This window comes from Ornithorhynchus anatinus, chromosome 5 (genome assembly GCF_004115215.2).
Source record: "Ornithorhynchus anatinus isolate Pmale09 chromosome 5, mOrnAna1.pri.v4, whole genome shotgun sequence".
Taxonomy (NCBI): Eukaryota; Metazoa; Chordata; class Mammalia; order Monotremata; family Ornithorhynchidae; genus Ornithorhynchus; species Ornithorhynchus anatinus.
In genome coordinates, this window is record NC_041732.1 from 68,034,813 (window position 1) to 68,053,709 (window position 18,897).

An 18,897-nucleotide genomic window follows, 5' to 3' on the forward strand; every position below is an offset into this window, starting at 1 on the left:
TTAGTACAGCACGGCCTAGTGGGTAGAGCACGAGGGACCTGCGTATCAGAAGGATCTGGCTCCTAATCCCGGCTCTGCCACTTGTCTGTTGTGTGACCTTGGGCATGACACTTAATTTCCTGGGCCTCAGCTACCTCATCTGTAAAATGGGGATTAAGACTGTGAGCCCCATATGGGAGAGGCTCTGTGTCCAACCTGATTAGCCTGTATCTTCCCCACAGCTTAGAACAGTGCTTAACACATAGTAAGCACTTAACAAATACTACAATTATCATTATCATTATTAAGAATATTATTATTAGCAAGGTCCTTCCCCATCCCCACTGAGAACGTCAATGAGGGATGGGAATTGAAGGTGACCCCTCCTCCCGCCACATATTCTCAGTTACACACAACACGTTATCTGCTACGAGACCAGGGCGGCCAACAACCTAACAAAAGCTTCTGCCTGGATCCTGTCATGCTGGGACAAGCTGGAAATCAGTCCTGGCCTTTGAACTTTCATTCAGACGTAAATAATGACGTGAATGGACTTCCTAATAAGCGCTGCTATTTTGTACGTGAAGCAAAGTGTGCTTCCCATTTCCTCTCATTCAGGAAGCAAATTAGCTTCTCTGAAATTGTGGAACATTTGTTCTTGGGCCTGGAGTGGGTGAGAAAACAAAAATTAGCAGCTGGCTTTGCCTGCAGTGTAGTAGAGAGAGAACACGGGCCTAGGAGTCAGAGGACCAGGGTTCTAATCCCTGCTGTGCCATTTGTCTGCTGTGTGATCCTGGGTGAGTCACTTTACTTCTCTGGGCCCCATCTGCAATGTGAGGAACCAATACCTGTTCTCTCTCCTACTTAGACTGTGAGCCCCAGTGGGACCTGATTATCTATTATTTACACCAGCACTTAGTACAGTGCTTGGCACATACTAAGCACTTAATCAATACCACAGTTATTATTATTCTCATGCCCTGTATGAATAATCACAAGGGAGGTAAATCCTAAATGCCCCTCTGCACAAATCGGTCATTTCCAGTACAATTTTAGCCTCCCTTTTATGCATAGGCAATTGTTTGGAGGAGTGCTCCTGCCATTCACTTAACAACAAAAGCACCCAGACCTGCTGTCAGCATTTAATACTAAAATTTAATCAGCAGCATAAAAGGGATTTCCTTCCGGCATGATCCATTGTTTTTACCGGGTCCCCACTGAGTGCACGGCACTCCCCTAGGAACTAAGTGTCAGGAGCTAGAATAGGATTAAAAGCTTAAAGACATTTCTTCTTCCCTCTTGGGTGATTTTTCCATCTTATAGCATTTCTTCACTAAGAAACTCTGCAAAAATTTGTGGGGAAAGTACAATTTCAGTTGCCTCTCCTCTCTTTCGGGAAGTCTGCACTTCTCTTTCTTGCCTCTGTTCAGTTGCTTTTTCCCTCCCTGTTCTCTGTCTTTTCATTCCTTTGGAGACCTCCTCCCTCCGGCATCCCAGTCCTTCTACAGTACTTGACCTCTGTCTAAGAAGAGATTCAAGGCTATGTGGACGAAAGGCCTGATCTCCACTAGCAAATTCTAGGATATAACGAAAAAACAGAAAGCACTGGACAGAAAACATTTCCATTCCCTTCTTAGTGGACTGAAAGACTTCTCTTGGCTCTTGCTTTCCTCAAGCTATAACTGAAGCCAAGGTCCTGTTTGGTTCTAGGCTCTCAATTCTGGCCTCATATGCTCTGTTCAGATTCATGCTCTCCATTCTGTGCCTGCAGAGAGGGGGACAGAAGATCCCTTTTAGGAACCGAAGACAACGTGACTCCAATGCAACTACATGGTCTGTTTAATTTCCTGAATGCCTGGGAATGTTTCTGACCTGTTTGCTGGTGACCATGTAGTTATGAATGTTAGAAAAAAAATTCCGGCCCTGAAAGGTTGGAGGCAAAAGGCCGCAAAATGATCAGAGACAAGTTCATGAGAAGCCTACAAATGGGAAATGGAGGCAGAGCTTGGGAGCAGTCAACAATCTTACGATGCTCCGAACCACCTCTGCGATATGGAAACAAAGCTCTGAACACTCAGAGCAACGTCTCTGTCAAAGAGATTCTTTATATTAGGATATCCTCTAAAGTACAGGGACAATTTGCCCTAGAGAGAGAGGTCTCCCACCTGACTGGTGCCACACTGAATTCAGTCAAAGAGACCAAGAATTCGTTTTAATAACTAATGAGGAAAAAAATGCCTATGAGGGCTTTCCAGGACTAGAAAAACATTACTATATATTCAGAGCAGTTCCATTTTTACATTTGATCTGCTTTCTCCTACTCACGATTTGAATCCTGTACCTGCCCTCCCCTCTCTCTTCCTCCCATTCTTGCCCATTCTCTTCTCCCATGCTGTCGAAGCACTGGAAATCTTTTTCCCACTCTCTGCCTCACCAACCTGGCCTCTTTCAAGCTGACTGGCCTAGTAGATAGGGCACAGGCCTGGGAGTCACAAGGACCTGGGTTCAAATTCCGGCTCCGCCACTTGTCTGCTACGTGACTCTGGGCAAGTCACTTCACTTCTCTGTGCCTCAGTTACCTCATCTGTGAAATGGGATTCAGACTCTAAGCCCCATGCAGGACAAGGACTGTGCCCAACCTGAAAAATTTATATCCACCCCAGTGCTTAGTACAGTGCCTGGAACATGTAGGCACTTAATAAATACCACAATTACTATCATTGTTATTATTATTGTTATTAAAATGGGGATTAAAACTGTGAGCCCCATGTGGGACAGGGACTGTGTCCAACCGATTTGCTTGTATCTCTCCCAGCGCTTACTACAGTGCCTGGCACATAGTAAGTGCTTAACAGAAACCACAGTTATTATTATATTATTATTACATTTTCCTCATAAAGATTATTTAGAACAAACATTTGAGGAAATTTGCCCACCCATTTACCATTTTCTCTAGTCTGTGGTTTCTGTTGCAAGCAGGCAAAGCTTCAGTGCCCAGTAAGTGGCACTGGGAAGTCTACCTGGAACAAAGAAATACATGTGCACATACACAACATGTCTTTCTCTCTCTCCATCTAACCAAAAACTTGTCTGCTGTGTGACCTTGGGCATAACACTTCACTTCTTTGTGCCTGTTACCTCATCTGTAAAATGAGGATTAAGAACATGAGTCCCATGTGGGACAAGGACTGTGTCCAACCTGATTAACTTGTATCTACCCCAGTGTTTAGCACAGTGCCTGGCACATAGTAAGCACTTAATGAGCACCATTTAAAAAAAAGGTCTTATGACTTCCATCTCTGACCTGAAGTTAATTTATGGAACAGCCTAGAACACCCAAGTTCTTCAAATGGACATCCACAAATTGGCAATGTGGCTGAGAGAAGCCTTTGCAGTAAGAGCTGGTCCCTTTATGCCCCTCAGGTCATAACCTCACCAACCTTCCCACTAAAATGAACCAAGGGGATCGGTCGTAAAATGGGTCGTGCCCATCACTGAAGAGGTCCGATCCCTCCTCTGTCCCTGCATCAGAGCCGGCGTCATCCACGAATGCCTCGTCGTCAAAGTCCTCCATCTCGTCCTGCTGCTCGTCGGCCAGCTCGGTGATGTCGGAATCGGCCGTGGAAAAAGTGGGGGAGGGCGTGCGGTCAGCAAGGCGCTCATTCACACAGCCGTGGAAAATAGGGGAGCTAGACACCAGGGAACAGTGCGCGCCGATGAACACGGCCAGGGAAAGAGGAAGAGTCGGTTAGCAGAAAGCCACGGGTGCGACCAGCAGAAAACCCACTGGGAAATCAATGCGATAAACAGCAAATTGAAAAGCAAAAGCATAAAACAAGCTTTAAACCACCCGGGTCAGCTGAGATGGGCCAAGGAAAGGCCAAGAGGGCTCAGACCCGAAGAGGTCCTTAGAGTGAGGTGGAGGAAGCAAAGGAAATACAAGCCAGGCTAAGGGAAGGGCAATTTACCAATGCTGTAAAGAACACTTTGCATAATCCAGTTGTACATTGGCATAATCCCACTGACAGTGTAGGGAGAAAGGTCCTGCTTGGAGAAGAAAACTAAAGGATTGTAGATTTCTCTGCAATTTCCACATCACTCCATGACCTGATGCAAAATGGATAGCTGGGCATTGCTGATGAAGTAATTACAGTTGGTTTTCCTCTAGTGAGGGTGTTACGTGCCTGATGAATTCCAAGTTAAGATTCGTGTCACGTTTCCCCCGGCCTGACCAACGCCACATTGGAGTCCACATGCGGTTTCTTCTGAGGTTGTGCTGCCTTCTAGCCAGGCAGTCACAAACCATCAAAAGACTACCCCCCAATTCCCGACCAGCTCTCTTTCCAAAATACATATTAAAATGCACATTTTGGGAGAATGGACTGTCCTTTGGCTAGGGGAGAGCATCTTGGTCCTTGCCCTTGGTCTGAGAGCAGAAACTACTGCTACTCTCTGAGGGGCTGTCACATCTTCAAGTCCCTTCTTCCCTTCCCTTTTAAACCCTTTAACATTTTTTTCAGAGTATCATTTGACCTTACCATTTTCCCCCATTTTTTGGTTTTTTGTTTTTTTTAGAAAAATACAACTTAAATTCTGAGGGCGGTGGGAGGTGAAAGCAAATCAGATACAAATAGCAAAGAAACTAAATGCTCAAGAGCAATGCTCGAGAAGCAGCATGGCCTACTGGATTGAACACGGACCTGGGCTCTAATCCCAGCTCCACCACTTGTCTGCTGTGACCTTGGGCAAGTCTTCACTTCTCTGTGCCCCAGTCACCTCATACGTAAAATGGGACTAAGACTGTGAGCCCGATGAGTGATGGAGACTTTGTCCAACCTAATTTGCTTATTATCTCCTCAGCATTTAGTACAGTGCCTAGCACATAGTAAGTATTTAAAAAGCACAATTATTATTATTACTATTATTACATGGGACACGGACTGAGTCCAACCTGATTAGCTTGCATCTACTCCAGGGCTTAATTCAGCACCTAGCACATAGCAAGCACTTAATAAATATCATTTAAAAAAAAGATCAGAGAACTAGGTAACATGCTTCCTTATTTCTCTCTAAAATTTGGGGAGAAGATTTTGTGCTTCTTTCAGTAAGGCTCCCCAAAGGAAGTTTCTTTCCCCTATCATAGTGGCCATGACACATTCAACTACAAGTCAATCCTTCCCCTGGAGCTCCCAAGGGGCAGAACCCAGCCAGGCAATGGGCCGGGAGGGGCGAGGTCATTCACCACTTACCTGCCGACCAGCTTGAACCAATGGAACCGATCATAAAATGGATCACTGCCGGTCAACGAGGTCTCGCCTTCCTCGTGGGCGCTGGAGGCCATTTCCCCTGCCCGGTCATACATCTCCCGCATCAGCTCCAGCCTTTGCCTGCACAGCAAACATAACTCATTACATTCATGTCCACCTCAAGGTAGCCACTGAAAGTTTAACGTTCACAGCTTTTTACGGTGCAGGCCTGCTGCTGGGGCACTGATCAACTGCTTGTGTTAACCGCACAGCAAAAGAAAAAGATGGTTCCTGGAGTTCCAAATACCAATGGTCTTCAAAACAATTAAAGGTTAAGTAGGGAGGCCTGTTCATGCCCAGGCTCAACAATCTAGAAAACAGTCTATGATGCGATGAAGATCAATTTAGGAATCCTAAATTGTTTCAAAATGGGTATTTTCCCCTCAAAACCAGGATCGGGGATGAAAAAAAGCAGGTTGCCTTCCTTGTGTTCTCTCTCACCTCTTTCCTCAGTAACCTGACATGGAGGGAAGGGTCGGCAAAAGATGGGATTGGAAACAATGAGAGAGGGGGGAAGATACAAAGTCCCGAGAGCAGCCTAGGTTCATTTTCAAGATAGTTTTCTAAGCAGTGAGTGAATGGCTTGGCAGTCAGACACATGGAAAAACACAAAGGAAAAACATGGCCTAATGGAATGAGCATGGGCCTGGGAGCCAGGAGACCTAATAATAATAAAGATGGTGGTATTTGTTATGCACTTATTCAGTGCCAAGCAATGCATTAAGTTCTGGGGTAGATATAAGACAATCACGTTGGACACAGTCCCTCTCCTACGAAGGGGAGGGAGAACAGGCATTTTATACCCATTTTACAGATGAGGAAACAGGAACAACCAAGTTAAGTGATTTGCCCAAGTTCAAACAGCAGGCAGATAAGAAGCAGCATGATGTAATGGAAAGAGCACGGCTTGGGATCAGAAAGTCATGGGCTTTAATCCCTGCTCCTCCATATGTCTGCTGTGTGACCCTGGACAAGTCATTTCACTTATTTGTGCCTCAGTTAGCTCACCTGTAAAATGGGGACAGGGACTGCGCGCCCCACTGGGACAGGGATTGTGTCCAAACTGATTTGCCTGCATCCATCCCAGTGCTTAGGACAGTGCCTGGCACATTGTAAGCGTTTAACAAATACTATTATTATTACTATGGGGCTGGGATTAGAACCCAGGTCCCCTGATTCTCAGGCTTGTGCTCTTTCCACTAGGCACACTGCCTCTCGGTGTTCTAATCCTGTCTCTACCACTTGCCTATTGTGTGACCATGGGCAAGTCACTGAACTTTCCATCCCTTGTTTCCATAAATGTAAATTAGGGATTCAATACTCGTTCTCCCTCCCCCTTTAACTGAGTCCCATGTGGGACAGAGACTGTGTCTGACCTAATTATCTCTTATCTACCCCAGGACTAAGTACAGTGGTTAGCATGTAGTAACCTCACTCCAAGCCCACACAGCATTTATGTCCACAGCCTTATACTCTGTTGCTTACCCTACCTGCAATTTATTTAAATGTCCGTCTCCCCTACTAGACCCTAAATTTCTTTAATTAATCAATCAAATTTACTGAGCACTTATTATGTGCAGAGCACCGTACTAAGCACCTGGGAGAGTACAATTCAACAGAATTAGCAGATACGTTCCCTGCCCACAACGAGTTTGCTGCCTAGAGGCAAGCTCCCTGGATCACGTCTACCAACCCAATTCTGTTGTATTCTCCCAAGTGCTTAGTTCAGTGCTTTTCACACAGTAAGCATTCAATAAATATATCACTGTTCGATGAAATACCACTATTATTTTTATTACTGCGAAGATGAACTGTGGTTGGTGATGGAAGGAAGGGCTAGATGAAGAGAGAGGGCTCTATGACACAAGGAGTAAGAGCTCAAACCGTATGTCTTTTCCAAGTTTTTTCCCAAGAACAGCAAGGTCTGATGCTGATAGGGTGCCCAAATATGTCCTATTCCATGGCTACATATTTGTACCTATTTCCTAACCAACCAGCTCCTAATATGGGCTGTTGGCTTCAAGGGAATTGGGCAAGAGAGGGTGGATTACTCAGTGAAACTCATTATCGCTTCTGAAAAACAATTTGAGTACCTACCCTGCTGACCATACGATATTTCATTTCTTAAAGCAAAACCAAGGGATTAGTCTATGTGGGCAGTGTATGGGCAGAACTGTGAGTTCCATATTGGCCTCTTCTGACACACATGCACCCAAAGGTGAATTCCACCAACAGTGGCACCTTCTCCGAGCCCAAAGGACCACTCTGTGTGTGTGTGTTGTCTGAATAAAGCTAATGACTTTCAGAAAGCACAATCTCTTGATAACACTTACGTACCTGAGTTTCTCCAGGGACCAGTAATGTGTTGCTCCATTCTTCAGATCCTGAACTTCCACAGCCACCACCGTCCGAGGAAAGGGCCTGTCATCCTGGGGTTTTTCTATCTCCGGGGGAAGTAACTCAGGGGGCAGAGGGGAGTACAGTGTATCAGTGAGCAGGACAAACTGAAACTGCACCTAAAATGGCGACAAGAAACACAATTTATAATTACCGGTGCTGCTGACTTTTTGACAGTTTGTGAGAAGCAGCGTGGCCTAGTGGATAGAGCACGGGCCTAGGACTCAGAAGGACCTGAGTTCTAGTACCAGCTCTGTCACACGTGTGCTGTGTGATTTTGGGCAAGTCACTTAGCTTCTATGAGCCTCAGTTACCTCATCTTTAAAATGGGGATTAAGACTGTGAGCCTCATGTGGGACGTTGCCTGATTAACTTGTATTTACTCCAGTATTTAATATGGTGCCTGGCACACAGTAAGTGCTTAACCAATATTGTAACACAGTTAACACTTAAAAAATACCATTTTTTTTAAAAAAAGAAAGTGTGAGGAATGAAAATGTGACTCACATGGAAAGAGAACTCTTGGTTTGGAATAGGAAATGGGATTATCTGGTTTTCAAGATGTATTGTTGAAGAGGTTCCTCTTTCAAGGCATTATGATGGAGCCTTGAATTAGGGGCACCAGACAGTCCTCTACTCATGGTATTCACTCCACCCTCAGCCCCACAGTATTTATGTACATATCTATAATTTACTTATACTGATGTCTGCCTCCCTGCTCTAGAACGCAAGCTCCTGGTGGTTGGGGAACATACCTGACTGACTCTGTTATACTGTACTCTTCCAAGTATTTAGTACAGTGCTCTACCTCCAGTAAGCGTTCAATAAGGTCCATCGATTGACTGATACTTTTAGACTAGCATGGATAAGCCTGCAGCAACAACAGCAAGTGCAAGCCTCCACCCAAGTACGGGGGAAGGAGAAGTTGGTCAGCCTTCCTTCTAAATCTTAGAAAAGGCCAGGTGGACTTGTAGGTGTGAGGAAGCCCTAAGACACCCTCCCTTTCCCTCCTCCCACCCTGCTAACAGACACACACCTTTTTCTTCAGCTCCACACTGATGGCATTCGCTTCCTTCAGGTAAACTGCATTCCCCCACAGCAGGTCCCGCAGTGAGGTGAACTGGTGAAATTTCCATTTCCGGAAAGCCCACTGTGCCAGCTCAAACTCATGTTGGGTCCAAGGAACTGAAAGGATTAGAGTTACAACATGCAAAGGTAAGGTCAAAACTAAGCAGTAAATTCACTTCCTCAGCTTGGTCCCAGGGTATATAAAGTGTTCACTAGCTACTCTCCATACTTTCCAAGCACTTAGTACAGTGCTCTGCACACAGTAAGTGCTCAATAAATTCAATTGAATGAATGATTGAATGAAAATAAGAATGTCTGCTTAAAACAGTGAGGCTTTGTGGGCAGGGATCATGTCTACCAATTCTCCTGCATTGTTTCAAGTGCTGAGTAAGCACCCAATAAATCCTATTAATTGGCAGAAAAACTACATATGAACTGAAAAGAATGCTCATCCAAAACTTAAACAACCCCAAAAACATGGAAGGCAGGAAGAATAATTAAGACAAGCCACCTCTGATTTACTATTCAAAAATATTATGTTCGAATACGGATACAAACCACGTAGGCTAATACAGAAGATAAGACTTAGATACTAAACTCTACAATACCATTACACAGTCCTGCATGTGTCACACTGAACACTTGAAGTTGTATGGCCTAGTGGAAAGAACACAGGTGAGGAAAGCACAGGACCTGGGTTCTAATCCCAGTTATGCCAGTTGCCTGCTGGGTGACCTAGGACAAGTCACTTTACATATCTGTGCTTCAGGACTCTCATCTGTTTCCTGTTCTCCCTCCCACTCAGACTGAGAGCCCCGTAGGGAGCAGGGTGTGTGCCTGACCTCATTATCTTATATGCACCCTAGTACTCAGTACAGTGCTTGGCACACAGGAAGTGCTTAACATACACCACAATTATCATTGCTTATGGGATTCAATTTCTGTCAGAGAATGAACTACTGTAACAAAAAAGAAACATTAAATCACACTACCACTAGAAGAAACTACCAAAGGGATTTGTGGGACCTCATCTTTGAATATCTTTAAAGCAAGAACAGGCAGCCATCTGGTCTGGATGATTTAGGGGCATAAGCTGATAATCTCTCAAAGTCCTTTCCAGTTATATAATCCTAGGATTTCCCTCCTCACATAGCCCAGCCTTGAGATCAGAGACAGTGCTGATTGTAGGAGGATCTAGCTTACAGAAACTGAGGAGCAGTCTCCACTAGAGGCTTTTCGAAAATACGGTCCTACCTTACAGAAGAAAGTGGTCTTTACATTACTACAAGGGTCAGGGCTAGAAAACCTGAAGAAAGGGCCAACCACTGGCAGGGATACTTTAGTTCATAGTTACCAACTTTCAGTTTCTGTCATTTTGAGTATGGGAGGAAAAATGGGATTTTTTTCTTCTAATGGGGAAGTGGGGAGGATGTTGCTGGAAAAAGGCAGGCTTCAGAGAAGCAGTGTTACTTAGTGGATAGAGAACGGGCCTGGGAGTCAGAGGGACCTGGATTCTAATCCCAGCTCTGCTACCTATCTGCTGTGTGACTTTGGGCAAGTCACTGCACTTTTGTGTGCCTCAGTTACCTTATCTGTAAAATGGGGATATAAAATTGTGAGCCCCACCTGGGATATGGACTGTGTTCAACCTGATTAGCTTGTATCTACCCCAGCACTAAATACAGTACCTGGCACATAGTAAATGCTTAACAAATACCAATTTAAAAAAAAGCAGCTGACAGGCCAGAAAGTCTCCATCTTGGGTCTCTCCAATCCTGCTTGAAAACCCTTAGGTTTTGTCAAAGACCTGGGATAGATGAAATTGGGTGTTCAGCTCAGACAGCTGGGGAGTCAACTGCCCCCACTGCCTCCACAGAGTTGGCCCCTCTGCTTAGGACCTATTCTGCGGCCAGGAAGAAATGAATTGGTCACGTAAAAGTTGACCTTTCAGCAGCGTTTCCCAACCTTCATGGCTCTGAGGCACTCCAGAGTCGTGAGGCGAAGCCTGGCGACTTCTTCTAACCTTACCAGAAGCCCAGGAAGGCTGCTCATGTCTTCAACATAGTTTAGAATAGGAAAACAAAAAGATTCTGCACTCACATGGCGCCTGTGTGAACACGCTTACCTTGCCCCCCAATCTATGCCTAAAATATCAAGCGATGCAGTAGTCTGGATTGCCAGGTTTCCACCAGCTGAGAACCAACAAGTCACGGGACATATGTTTCCACGGAATGTGGTCATTATTATCTTAAACTATTGTCCCCACCCAAACCCCACTGACTAAAAAGTTTCAATTATGTTCTTTTCTAAAGCAAAGTCCATTTGGAGCAAGGTTGAGATGATCAAGAATTGCAAGAAAGAACCTCTTCTTTACTGCCGTCCCAGGAAGCCGGTGTTGAAGGTCTCAAACCTTCCAACTCTGGTTAATCCCCGAGGCACTTCCATTTTCCCTGAGCAGGCAAAGCCTCCGGAGCAGAGGTTCATGAGTGGGGCCGCCCGATCAACGGGATGTGCTCACCAACAAAATAAATCAAAAGAATAGTCTTCTTTAAAAGATATTCAGATATTTTGTTTTTATTTGTCTAAATACTTTCAACTTAAAACTGTTTATCATTTCTGGTCTGATTTTTCCAAAAGTTCAGTCACAAAAATGTTGCAGTGGTCACTGTGGCATAGTAAGCCTTTGCGAATCACTTGTTGGGACTATGCCTCTCTCCCCAATGTAGCCTCTGCATTACAGAGCTACGGGCTAGACAGCTTGTAGACTCCTACTCACCTTCCTCTTCCTCTTCTTCCTCCTCAGTAGTTTCAGCAGCCAGGGAACGGGTTTCAACCTGCTTCTGCAAGGCCTGCAATTTACTTTCATAATCCTGATGGGAGAGAGATGAAATACCATGTAGGAGAAAGAGAATGGGAAGAAAAAGAGAGCAGGGGAAAGTGCAGGGAAATCAGACATACAAAGAAATGCTTCAGAAAGACAGTCACGGACAGCCAGCTACATGGAACATTGTCATCTCTGTTAATTCTGAAGAGATCAAATTCCCAGCTCCTTCACTGCCTCAGATTCAGATTTGGGAACAGTGCCTTATTTTATTTTATTTTTAAAGAGGATGCCAATGAGGAGAAAATGGGTAGTCTTAAAATGTTAAAATACATCACAGTACAAGAATACCAGAGAAAAATGGCACTGGGAAAAGGAGCACAGGTCCCATTCTCTATCTTGAGATGTCACAAATATCCCTCAGTGCTTAATCCTAGTCATGAGGAAAATAATGCTTTCTTTACAAAAAGAATGAAACACGATCATCTCTATAGCTGTAGCTTATAGCTCAAGCTGAGCTGGAAACGTACATCAAAGGCGTACATCAGGATGTTGTGGGAATCCATTGAAATCATGGGGACTAAGTGCAGGATTTGAGTTCCTGTGAGGGAGAAACTTTGTAAATGTATGATATTATTTTAATGCACTGCCCATTAATAGTACTTACTAAGTGTTTCCTCTGTGTAGCGTATTAAAGACCTGACCTGCTCAAATTCAGCACTCCCTCTCTAGCCTGTCCCTTCCTTTGCCAATCCAATCCATTGGGGTTTACAAAAAAATCCACTAATGCAATAGGTTTTGTTTAATTGAGTAAAGTTAAAGGCATGAAGGGAAGTACCAGAAATTAAGGAATTATTTTTAGGAGGAGGAGCATCAAAGGATGGAAGATAGGAGCAGTATGGCCTAGTGGAAAGAGCACAAGGCCTGGGAATCAGAGGACCTGAGTTCTAATCCCAGTTCTGCTACATTCATCCAATAGTATTTACTGAGCACTTACTATGTGCAGAGCACTCTACTAAGCACTTGGAGTGTACAATTCGGCAACAGATAGATACAATCCCTGCCCAATAATGGGCTCACAGTCTAAACATGCCTCTGTGTGACCTTGAGCAAGTCACTTTAATAATAATAATGTTGGTATTTGTTAAGCAGGGTAACAGTTTTCTCATCTGTAAAATGGGGATTCAATACCTGTTCTACTTCCTGCTTAGGCTGAGAGCCTTGTGGGGGACAGGGACTGTCTCTGACCTGATTAACTTGTATCTACCTGTTTAGAACAGTGCTTGACACAGAGTAAGCATTTAACAATACTACTATTATTGTCGCTAGATTCCATGAGAATCAGGCAAAAATCTCTAATAATAATAATAATAACTGTGGCATTTGTTAAGCACTTACATGTGCCAGGCACTGTACTAAGTACTGGGTTGGATACAAGCAAATCGGGTTGGACACAGTCCCTGTCCCACATAGGGCTCATAGTTTTAATCCCCATTTCACAGCTGAGGTAACAGACACAGAAGTTAGGTGACTTGCTCAAAGTCACACATCAGACAAGCTGCAGAGCAAGGATTAGAACCCAGGTCCTTCTGACTCCCAGGTCCACATTCTATCCGCTAGGCAATTCTCCAAGGGGACAGGTCATTTCTCAAAGTAGGTAGAAAATGTGCATCTGACCCAAATGTTTGGATTCAACCACTCATATTTCTATTCAAATATGCGAATTTCTCCTGTCCCAGAATATCTTTGCTAAAGCTCAACAGAACAATTTTGCCTACAGTGCACAACAATTAATATGTGTGAAGGCATGAAGTGATCTAGTTGAAGAGCGTGAGAAGCAATTTATTCAAGCTGGTTAAGCATTATTTGCAGGGTCAATAATTAAACAAATTTGATCAATTGATCATTCCTGCTTGAGAAAAAGCTTTTCAGCATATGCTGAAAAGTCACCTGCAGTCAATTAACCGCTGAACTTTTATAAAACATGAAAAAGCAAACACTAGACACATACCACTAATTTACAGGATGTAGCCTCCATTTCCCCATGAACCCTGACCGCTGCCCAAGGGGATATCCTCCTATTTGGCTTCTCCATCCAAGCGCTTAGTACAATGCTCTGCTCACAGCAAGTGCGCAACAAATGATATTGTTTGAATTTCAGGTGGCTTGTTGCTCAAGGTTCTCACAGGGCAGGAAGTTTAAGGGAAGAGGGCATGGAAGGAACTGTCTTCTGAATATTTTATACACCATATTTATTAAACAGAACTTATCCAAGTGACTAATAATACTTCATTTTATTTCAGGCTCCAGATTGGGCTACTGGCAACACCGTGGTGCTGAAGGCAAAACAGATGCCGACAATGAGTTTCAGCACTCTCAGAAGCTACTGGATCTTTTACCATTCCCTATGACAAAGGACAGTTTATTTCATACAACTGAGGTCATCAAAGAGCCAAGAGTGGAACTTTATCTCTTTTGAAACAAAAATTTGGCTTGTGAAACTTGGTCACATGAGATCCGCTAGTTATAGATGGGGAAACATTTTTAGGGAACATTTGAGAGAAGGAGCATGGCTTAGAGGATAGAGCACAGGTCTTTGAGTCAGAAGGACATGGGTTCTAATCCTGACCCCATCACGTCTGCTGTGTGACCCTGACAAGTCACTTAAATTCTCTGTGCCTCAGTTCCCTCATCTGTAAAATGGAGATTAAGAGTGTAAACCCCATGTGGGAGACAGGGCCCGTGTCCAACCTGATTCTCTTGTGTCTTCCACAGCACTAAGAACAGTGCTTGGCACACAATAAGCATTTAACAAGTACCATAATTTATTATTTATCTTCACATTTTTCTTTACCGAACCTTCATGTATCCTGGAAGGCGTCCCCAGGATGTTGCTCACATAGGAATCGCTATTCCTTGGCAGCTCTGCTAGAGCGAAGGTCTCAAAAATTCTGGGACAATTTTGCTTAGTTTGGCAATAAAGTCCTATATTACTGAGACTGGGCCTCACGTGGGAGAGGGATTGTGTCCAACCTCATTATGTTGTGTCTACCCCAAGGCTTAGTACAGTGCTTGGCACATAGTAAACCCTTAACAAATACCACAATTATAATGACCTAAATGGGTCTAAAATCTTGAGGAAATACACAGTTCAGTATGAGCAATTCCCTAAATTTGGTTTGTTAGGATAGGTTTCTTCTACCTCAATGATATAGATTTCTCAAAACAAAACTGTGTTCCTTCCCTGAATGAAAAACTTGTACGTCTGCAGTATTATACTTTAGTTCTGTCTTTATTTTCCTGAAAGTACTGGAAAAACCCAACTGAAGAAATCCAGAGGCCATTGTTCTGGCTGGTCCACGGATAAGAGTTATAGCAATTATTACAGAGAGACCACTTGAGCCAATGGTTTTATTTTCACAGAAAAGGCCCTAATCACCTTCTTCCTGCTAGTTTAGTCAGCTGTCAAATTAACTTCAGAGGTAATCTTGCTCTTCACAGCGAATCGTGGGAGGGGAGCAAATGGGGAGAGTTAAGCTTAGACCTGAATGGCCTGTAAGGGCTGAACTCATAAAACCACCAGAAGTTTATGTGTTTCACTTTTTCACAAGTTAACATGTTCATTAACCCTCTTTTGAGAAAGGATGCACAGAATTATTAGAAAACTAAGAACTGATTCTACAATGAACAGATGCCATGTGCTAAATCCTGTAAAGAAATAGATGTTTTCTGTCCCTCAAATGAAAAGGGACATGGTTCTTAAAAACTGAGAAAAGTTCACAACTGGCAAGACTTGGTTACTGAGCAACTTGGTTTCTTGATTTTTTTTTAACAGAGGACATATGGAACCAATTTTGTATGGAAGCAGAGTCTGCATTTGTTTGGCTGCTGCTGAGTTTTAAATTGGGGAGGGAGGATTGTATGTGTACTGATTCTTAAATGGGATTGTGATGGGAAAGGGAGTTGAAGTAGTATGGCATATTTTTAAAGGTTATTTTGTCAGTGGAATGTGGTATTTAGCCCCTGAAATGGCAGAATAGGACTCTCCTCGAAGTAGAAAAATTATGTCATAAATTGGAAAAATTGTACATGAAGAGCAAATTAGTAAAACCACATGATAAAAACTGAGTTGTTTAGACTATGAGCCCATTATTGGGCAGGGATTGTCTTTATCTGTTGCTGAATTGTACTTTCCAAGCGCTTAGTACAGTGCTCTGCACATAGTATGTGCTCAATAAATACTATTGAATGAATGAGTCAGGCAATAGGTACAACAGTTTTTTCTAACTAAAATGTTCTTTTTCTGCACCTCAAGGCTGAAGGTGCCAATTTTTATTTTTTGGCCGTGAGAGAAAAAAAAATTCTGCAACTACTCAAGGGGCTTTGGACCACAGTGAGAAGCTAAGCTGTTCTTTATTTAATTCTGCTCTAATAAATGTCTTCCCTTACAATAACTCAAGAGGAGACAACAGGAGAGAGGAACATCAAGATGAGCCCAGGTTGGCAGCCTCAAGATCAAGGAGGAAAGAAACAGCTGCAATTTTCCTGCCCTGAGAATTTTCTCCACTCAAATATCAATCAATGGTATTTATCAAGTGTATACTCTGCAGAGCACTGTATAAGCACTTGGGAAAGTCCAGTTTAACCAAGCTGGTAAATGTGATCCCCGCCTACAAGGAACTTAGTTTTAAGTAGGGAGGCAGACAGTAAAATAGATTAGGGATAGGGGAAATTAGAGTATAATAATATGTACGTAAGTACTGTGGGGCTGGGGTGAGTATCTAAGTGCTTGAGGGGCACACAGCCAAGTGTATACATCAAGACGCATCACTAATCAGTACATGTTGGCTAATTCCTATGGAAGGAATCCCTTGGAGTGAAATTTTCCTGGATAAAGAAAAGGGAAAAGAAGACCAGAGCCACAGAGAGGAGCCATTTTTAGAAACCAGTTTTGAATCAGAATATCTTGACAAGAGCTGCTACTACAGCCACTAGACACTAAGATCCTTGAGGTCATGAAACATGTCCACCGAATCTACTGTATTGTACCCTCTCAAGCATTTAGTACAGTGCTCTGCACAGAGTAAGTGCTCAATAAATACCATTAATTTATTGTGGTCCTTCAGGGATGAAAGTATCACACAATTAGAACAATTCACTCTCCCCTCCTCCCACACCGGTGAGAAGTCACACACTTACAAGGATATTTGAGAGTTTATTGAATGAGGACTTTTGTAACAATACAAACTAGATCTGCTTTCCAGGAGGCAGGCTCTTGCACTCAAGACAATCTTTAAACACGTCTTCAAGAAAATGGAAAAAAAAACCAAACAGTCCAGGGTTCTTTCACTGGAAGGAGATTCTTCACCTCCTTTTACAAAAATAATAAGGGAAAACATACATCTCACATCTGGCAGCTCATACAGTGGTTCAGAGGCAAGTGAGTATCTGGTGCAGGCTTTCTGAACTGCAGAAGACACTGATTACACCTTCAATATTGCTTATTTAAAAAACTTTGTCCTAACCTTATCAGACAGATTTCTTAGTTTGCATTGATCTTATAAAAATATTTTCAGAAGACCCGGAGGATAAGCACTGGTCTTTTGTATGTATAAGGCACATTAACCAATGACCATTAAGGTTCAAGGCTGAACCAAATAAAAGCCAGACTGGTCTTTCACCAGACTAGATTTGCCAGCTTCAGTGCTCTTTTTAGCATCCTCATCTATATCCGAAATAGAAGAAGTACGGTCACCTCAAGCCACTTCAATGTAATTTACAAACTCCCTCTCAGTCCCTAGGCGAAGGAAAAAGAGTTTGCAGGGTTGACAACAGTTAAACAAGGAAAGCTAAAGTTCAAAGGGAAAAGTCCTTTAGATAAATTTAGCAGACGATTGGTGGGGTTTCCTTCAAATTATTTTCCTCCCTACTCTGCCCCCTTGGGATGCAATTTGGCTTGGTTTGTGAGACTGCAACAGCCGAATGAACCATCCCACGTTCCCATTAGAGTACTATATATAGTAAACGGCCCCAAGAAACAGGTCAAATCCATATGTCATGTTGAAAGTTTTCAATGCTGGTCATCCATAATAAAAATAAAATTTCAATCAAACATATCACAAAGTTGCCGTAACACTAGATAAAATAAGATGTCAAATGCTCTGAAACAGAAATTGAAGCCTCAAGAGCCTCCTTTCCCGAGCGCCCCCCAGCCTAGAGCAAGTCCAGCCCAAGCGGCTCCCAGGCCCCTACGTGCATTCCTGCCTGCACTCAAACTCACCCACTCCCAGAGTTAAGCAATCGCAAGGGTCAACACACAGCTCCTATTGCTCCTAGGCTGGGGACACTGCTTCCACACTGAAGAGACTACCTGCCAAACGGTTTCTTTTTTTAATGGTGTTTGTTAAGCGCTTACTATGTGCCAGGCACTGTACTAAGCGCTAAGACAGAAACAAGCCAATCAGATGGGACACAGTCCCTGTCCCACATGGGGCTCATAGGCCTAATTCCCTTTCACAGATGAGGTTAACTGAAGCACTTATAAGTGAAGTGACTTGCCTAAAGTCACACAGCAGACAAGAGGCAGAGCAGGAATTAGAACCCAGGTCCTTCTGACTCACAGACCCAACTCTATCCATTAGGGGTTGCCTCCCTCCTCTGCCCCCTGGCTCCTTGGCAGGTCAGGACCCCCTGCTGACTGCACAAACTCTCTTCCCTGGATGACTCCCTCTCCTCGGCACTTCTATCCATTTGGATATGCAATTATTCAATTCAGCTATCACAATCTGGTGCATCTGTAGTATCTGTCAAAAGCTTATTTTTCCTTTTGCTTCCACTACTTGTAAACAATTTTTTGCTCTCTGTCCTGTCCTCCAATAGATTGCGCAGTTCCTTGAGGGCAGGGAATGTGCGTCTCGCTTCTTTTGTTGTCGCTCAACGTCTTAGTACAGTGCCTTGCACTCAGTAGGTGCTCAATAAATAGCATGAATTGGTTGACTGACTGGGAGCTACCAAGTTGAAGGGCTGTTTGGGCCACAAAGGTCACTGGCCGCAGAGGGGACCCTCACCACCACCCCTAGCAGCTGCATACCCGATCCAACTCTCCGACTCAATCTCGGGACTTCTTCCCCCCCAAAAAACACAATAAAAAACAGGGGATGTTGTCAAAACACACAATCCGGCACTTCCTCCCTTGCATACAAAATTAGAAGTATGCTAGAGTGGAGCTCAAGAATGGAAGTAGGTGTTTGATGTACTCAGTCACTCAGAGGAATTGAGTGCTTTACCAGTCAATGGTAATTATTGAGTGTTAAGTGCTGAGCACTG

General features: G+C 43.6%; 1 protein-coding gene across 7 annotated transcripts in view; it reads right to left on the minus strand.

Annotated features, from left to right (window-relative positions):
* Positions 1-18,897, minus strand: part of KIF1B (kinesin family member 1B) — a 165,872-nt gene that overhangs the window by 46,110 nt on the left and 100,865 nt on the right. For 5 of the 7 annotated variants that reach the window (XM_029065666.2, XM_029065663.2, XM_029065665.2 and 2 more), the window contains 5 exons: positions 11,527-11,620; positions 8,719-8,867; positions 7,623-7,801; positions 5,229-5,366; positions 3,420-3,668 (listed from right to left, as the gene is read on the minus strand). In XM_029065666.2, coding sequence (XP_028921499.1) covers positions 3,420-3,668; positions 5,229-5,366; positions 7,623-7,801; positions 8,719-8,867; positions 11,527-11,620 — 809 coding nt within the window. The remainder of the gene's footprint in view (positions 1-3,419; positions 3,669-5,228; positions 5,367-7,622; positions 7,802-8,718; positions 8,868-11,526; positions 11,621-18,897) is intronic. The other 2 variants (XM_029065668.2, XM_029065669.2) reach the window with 1 other exon arrangement.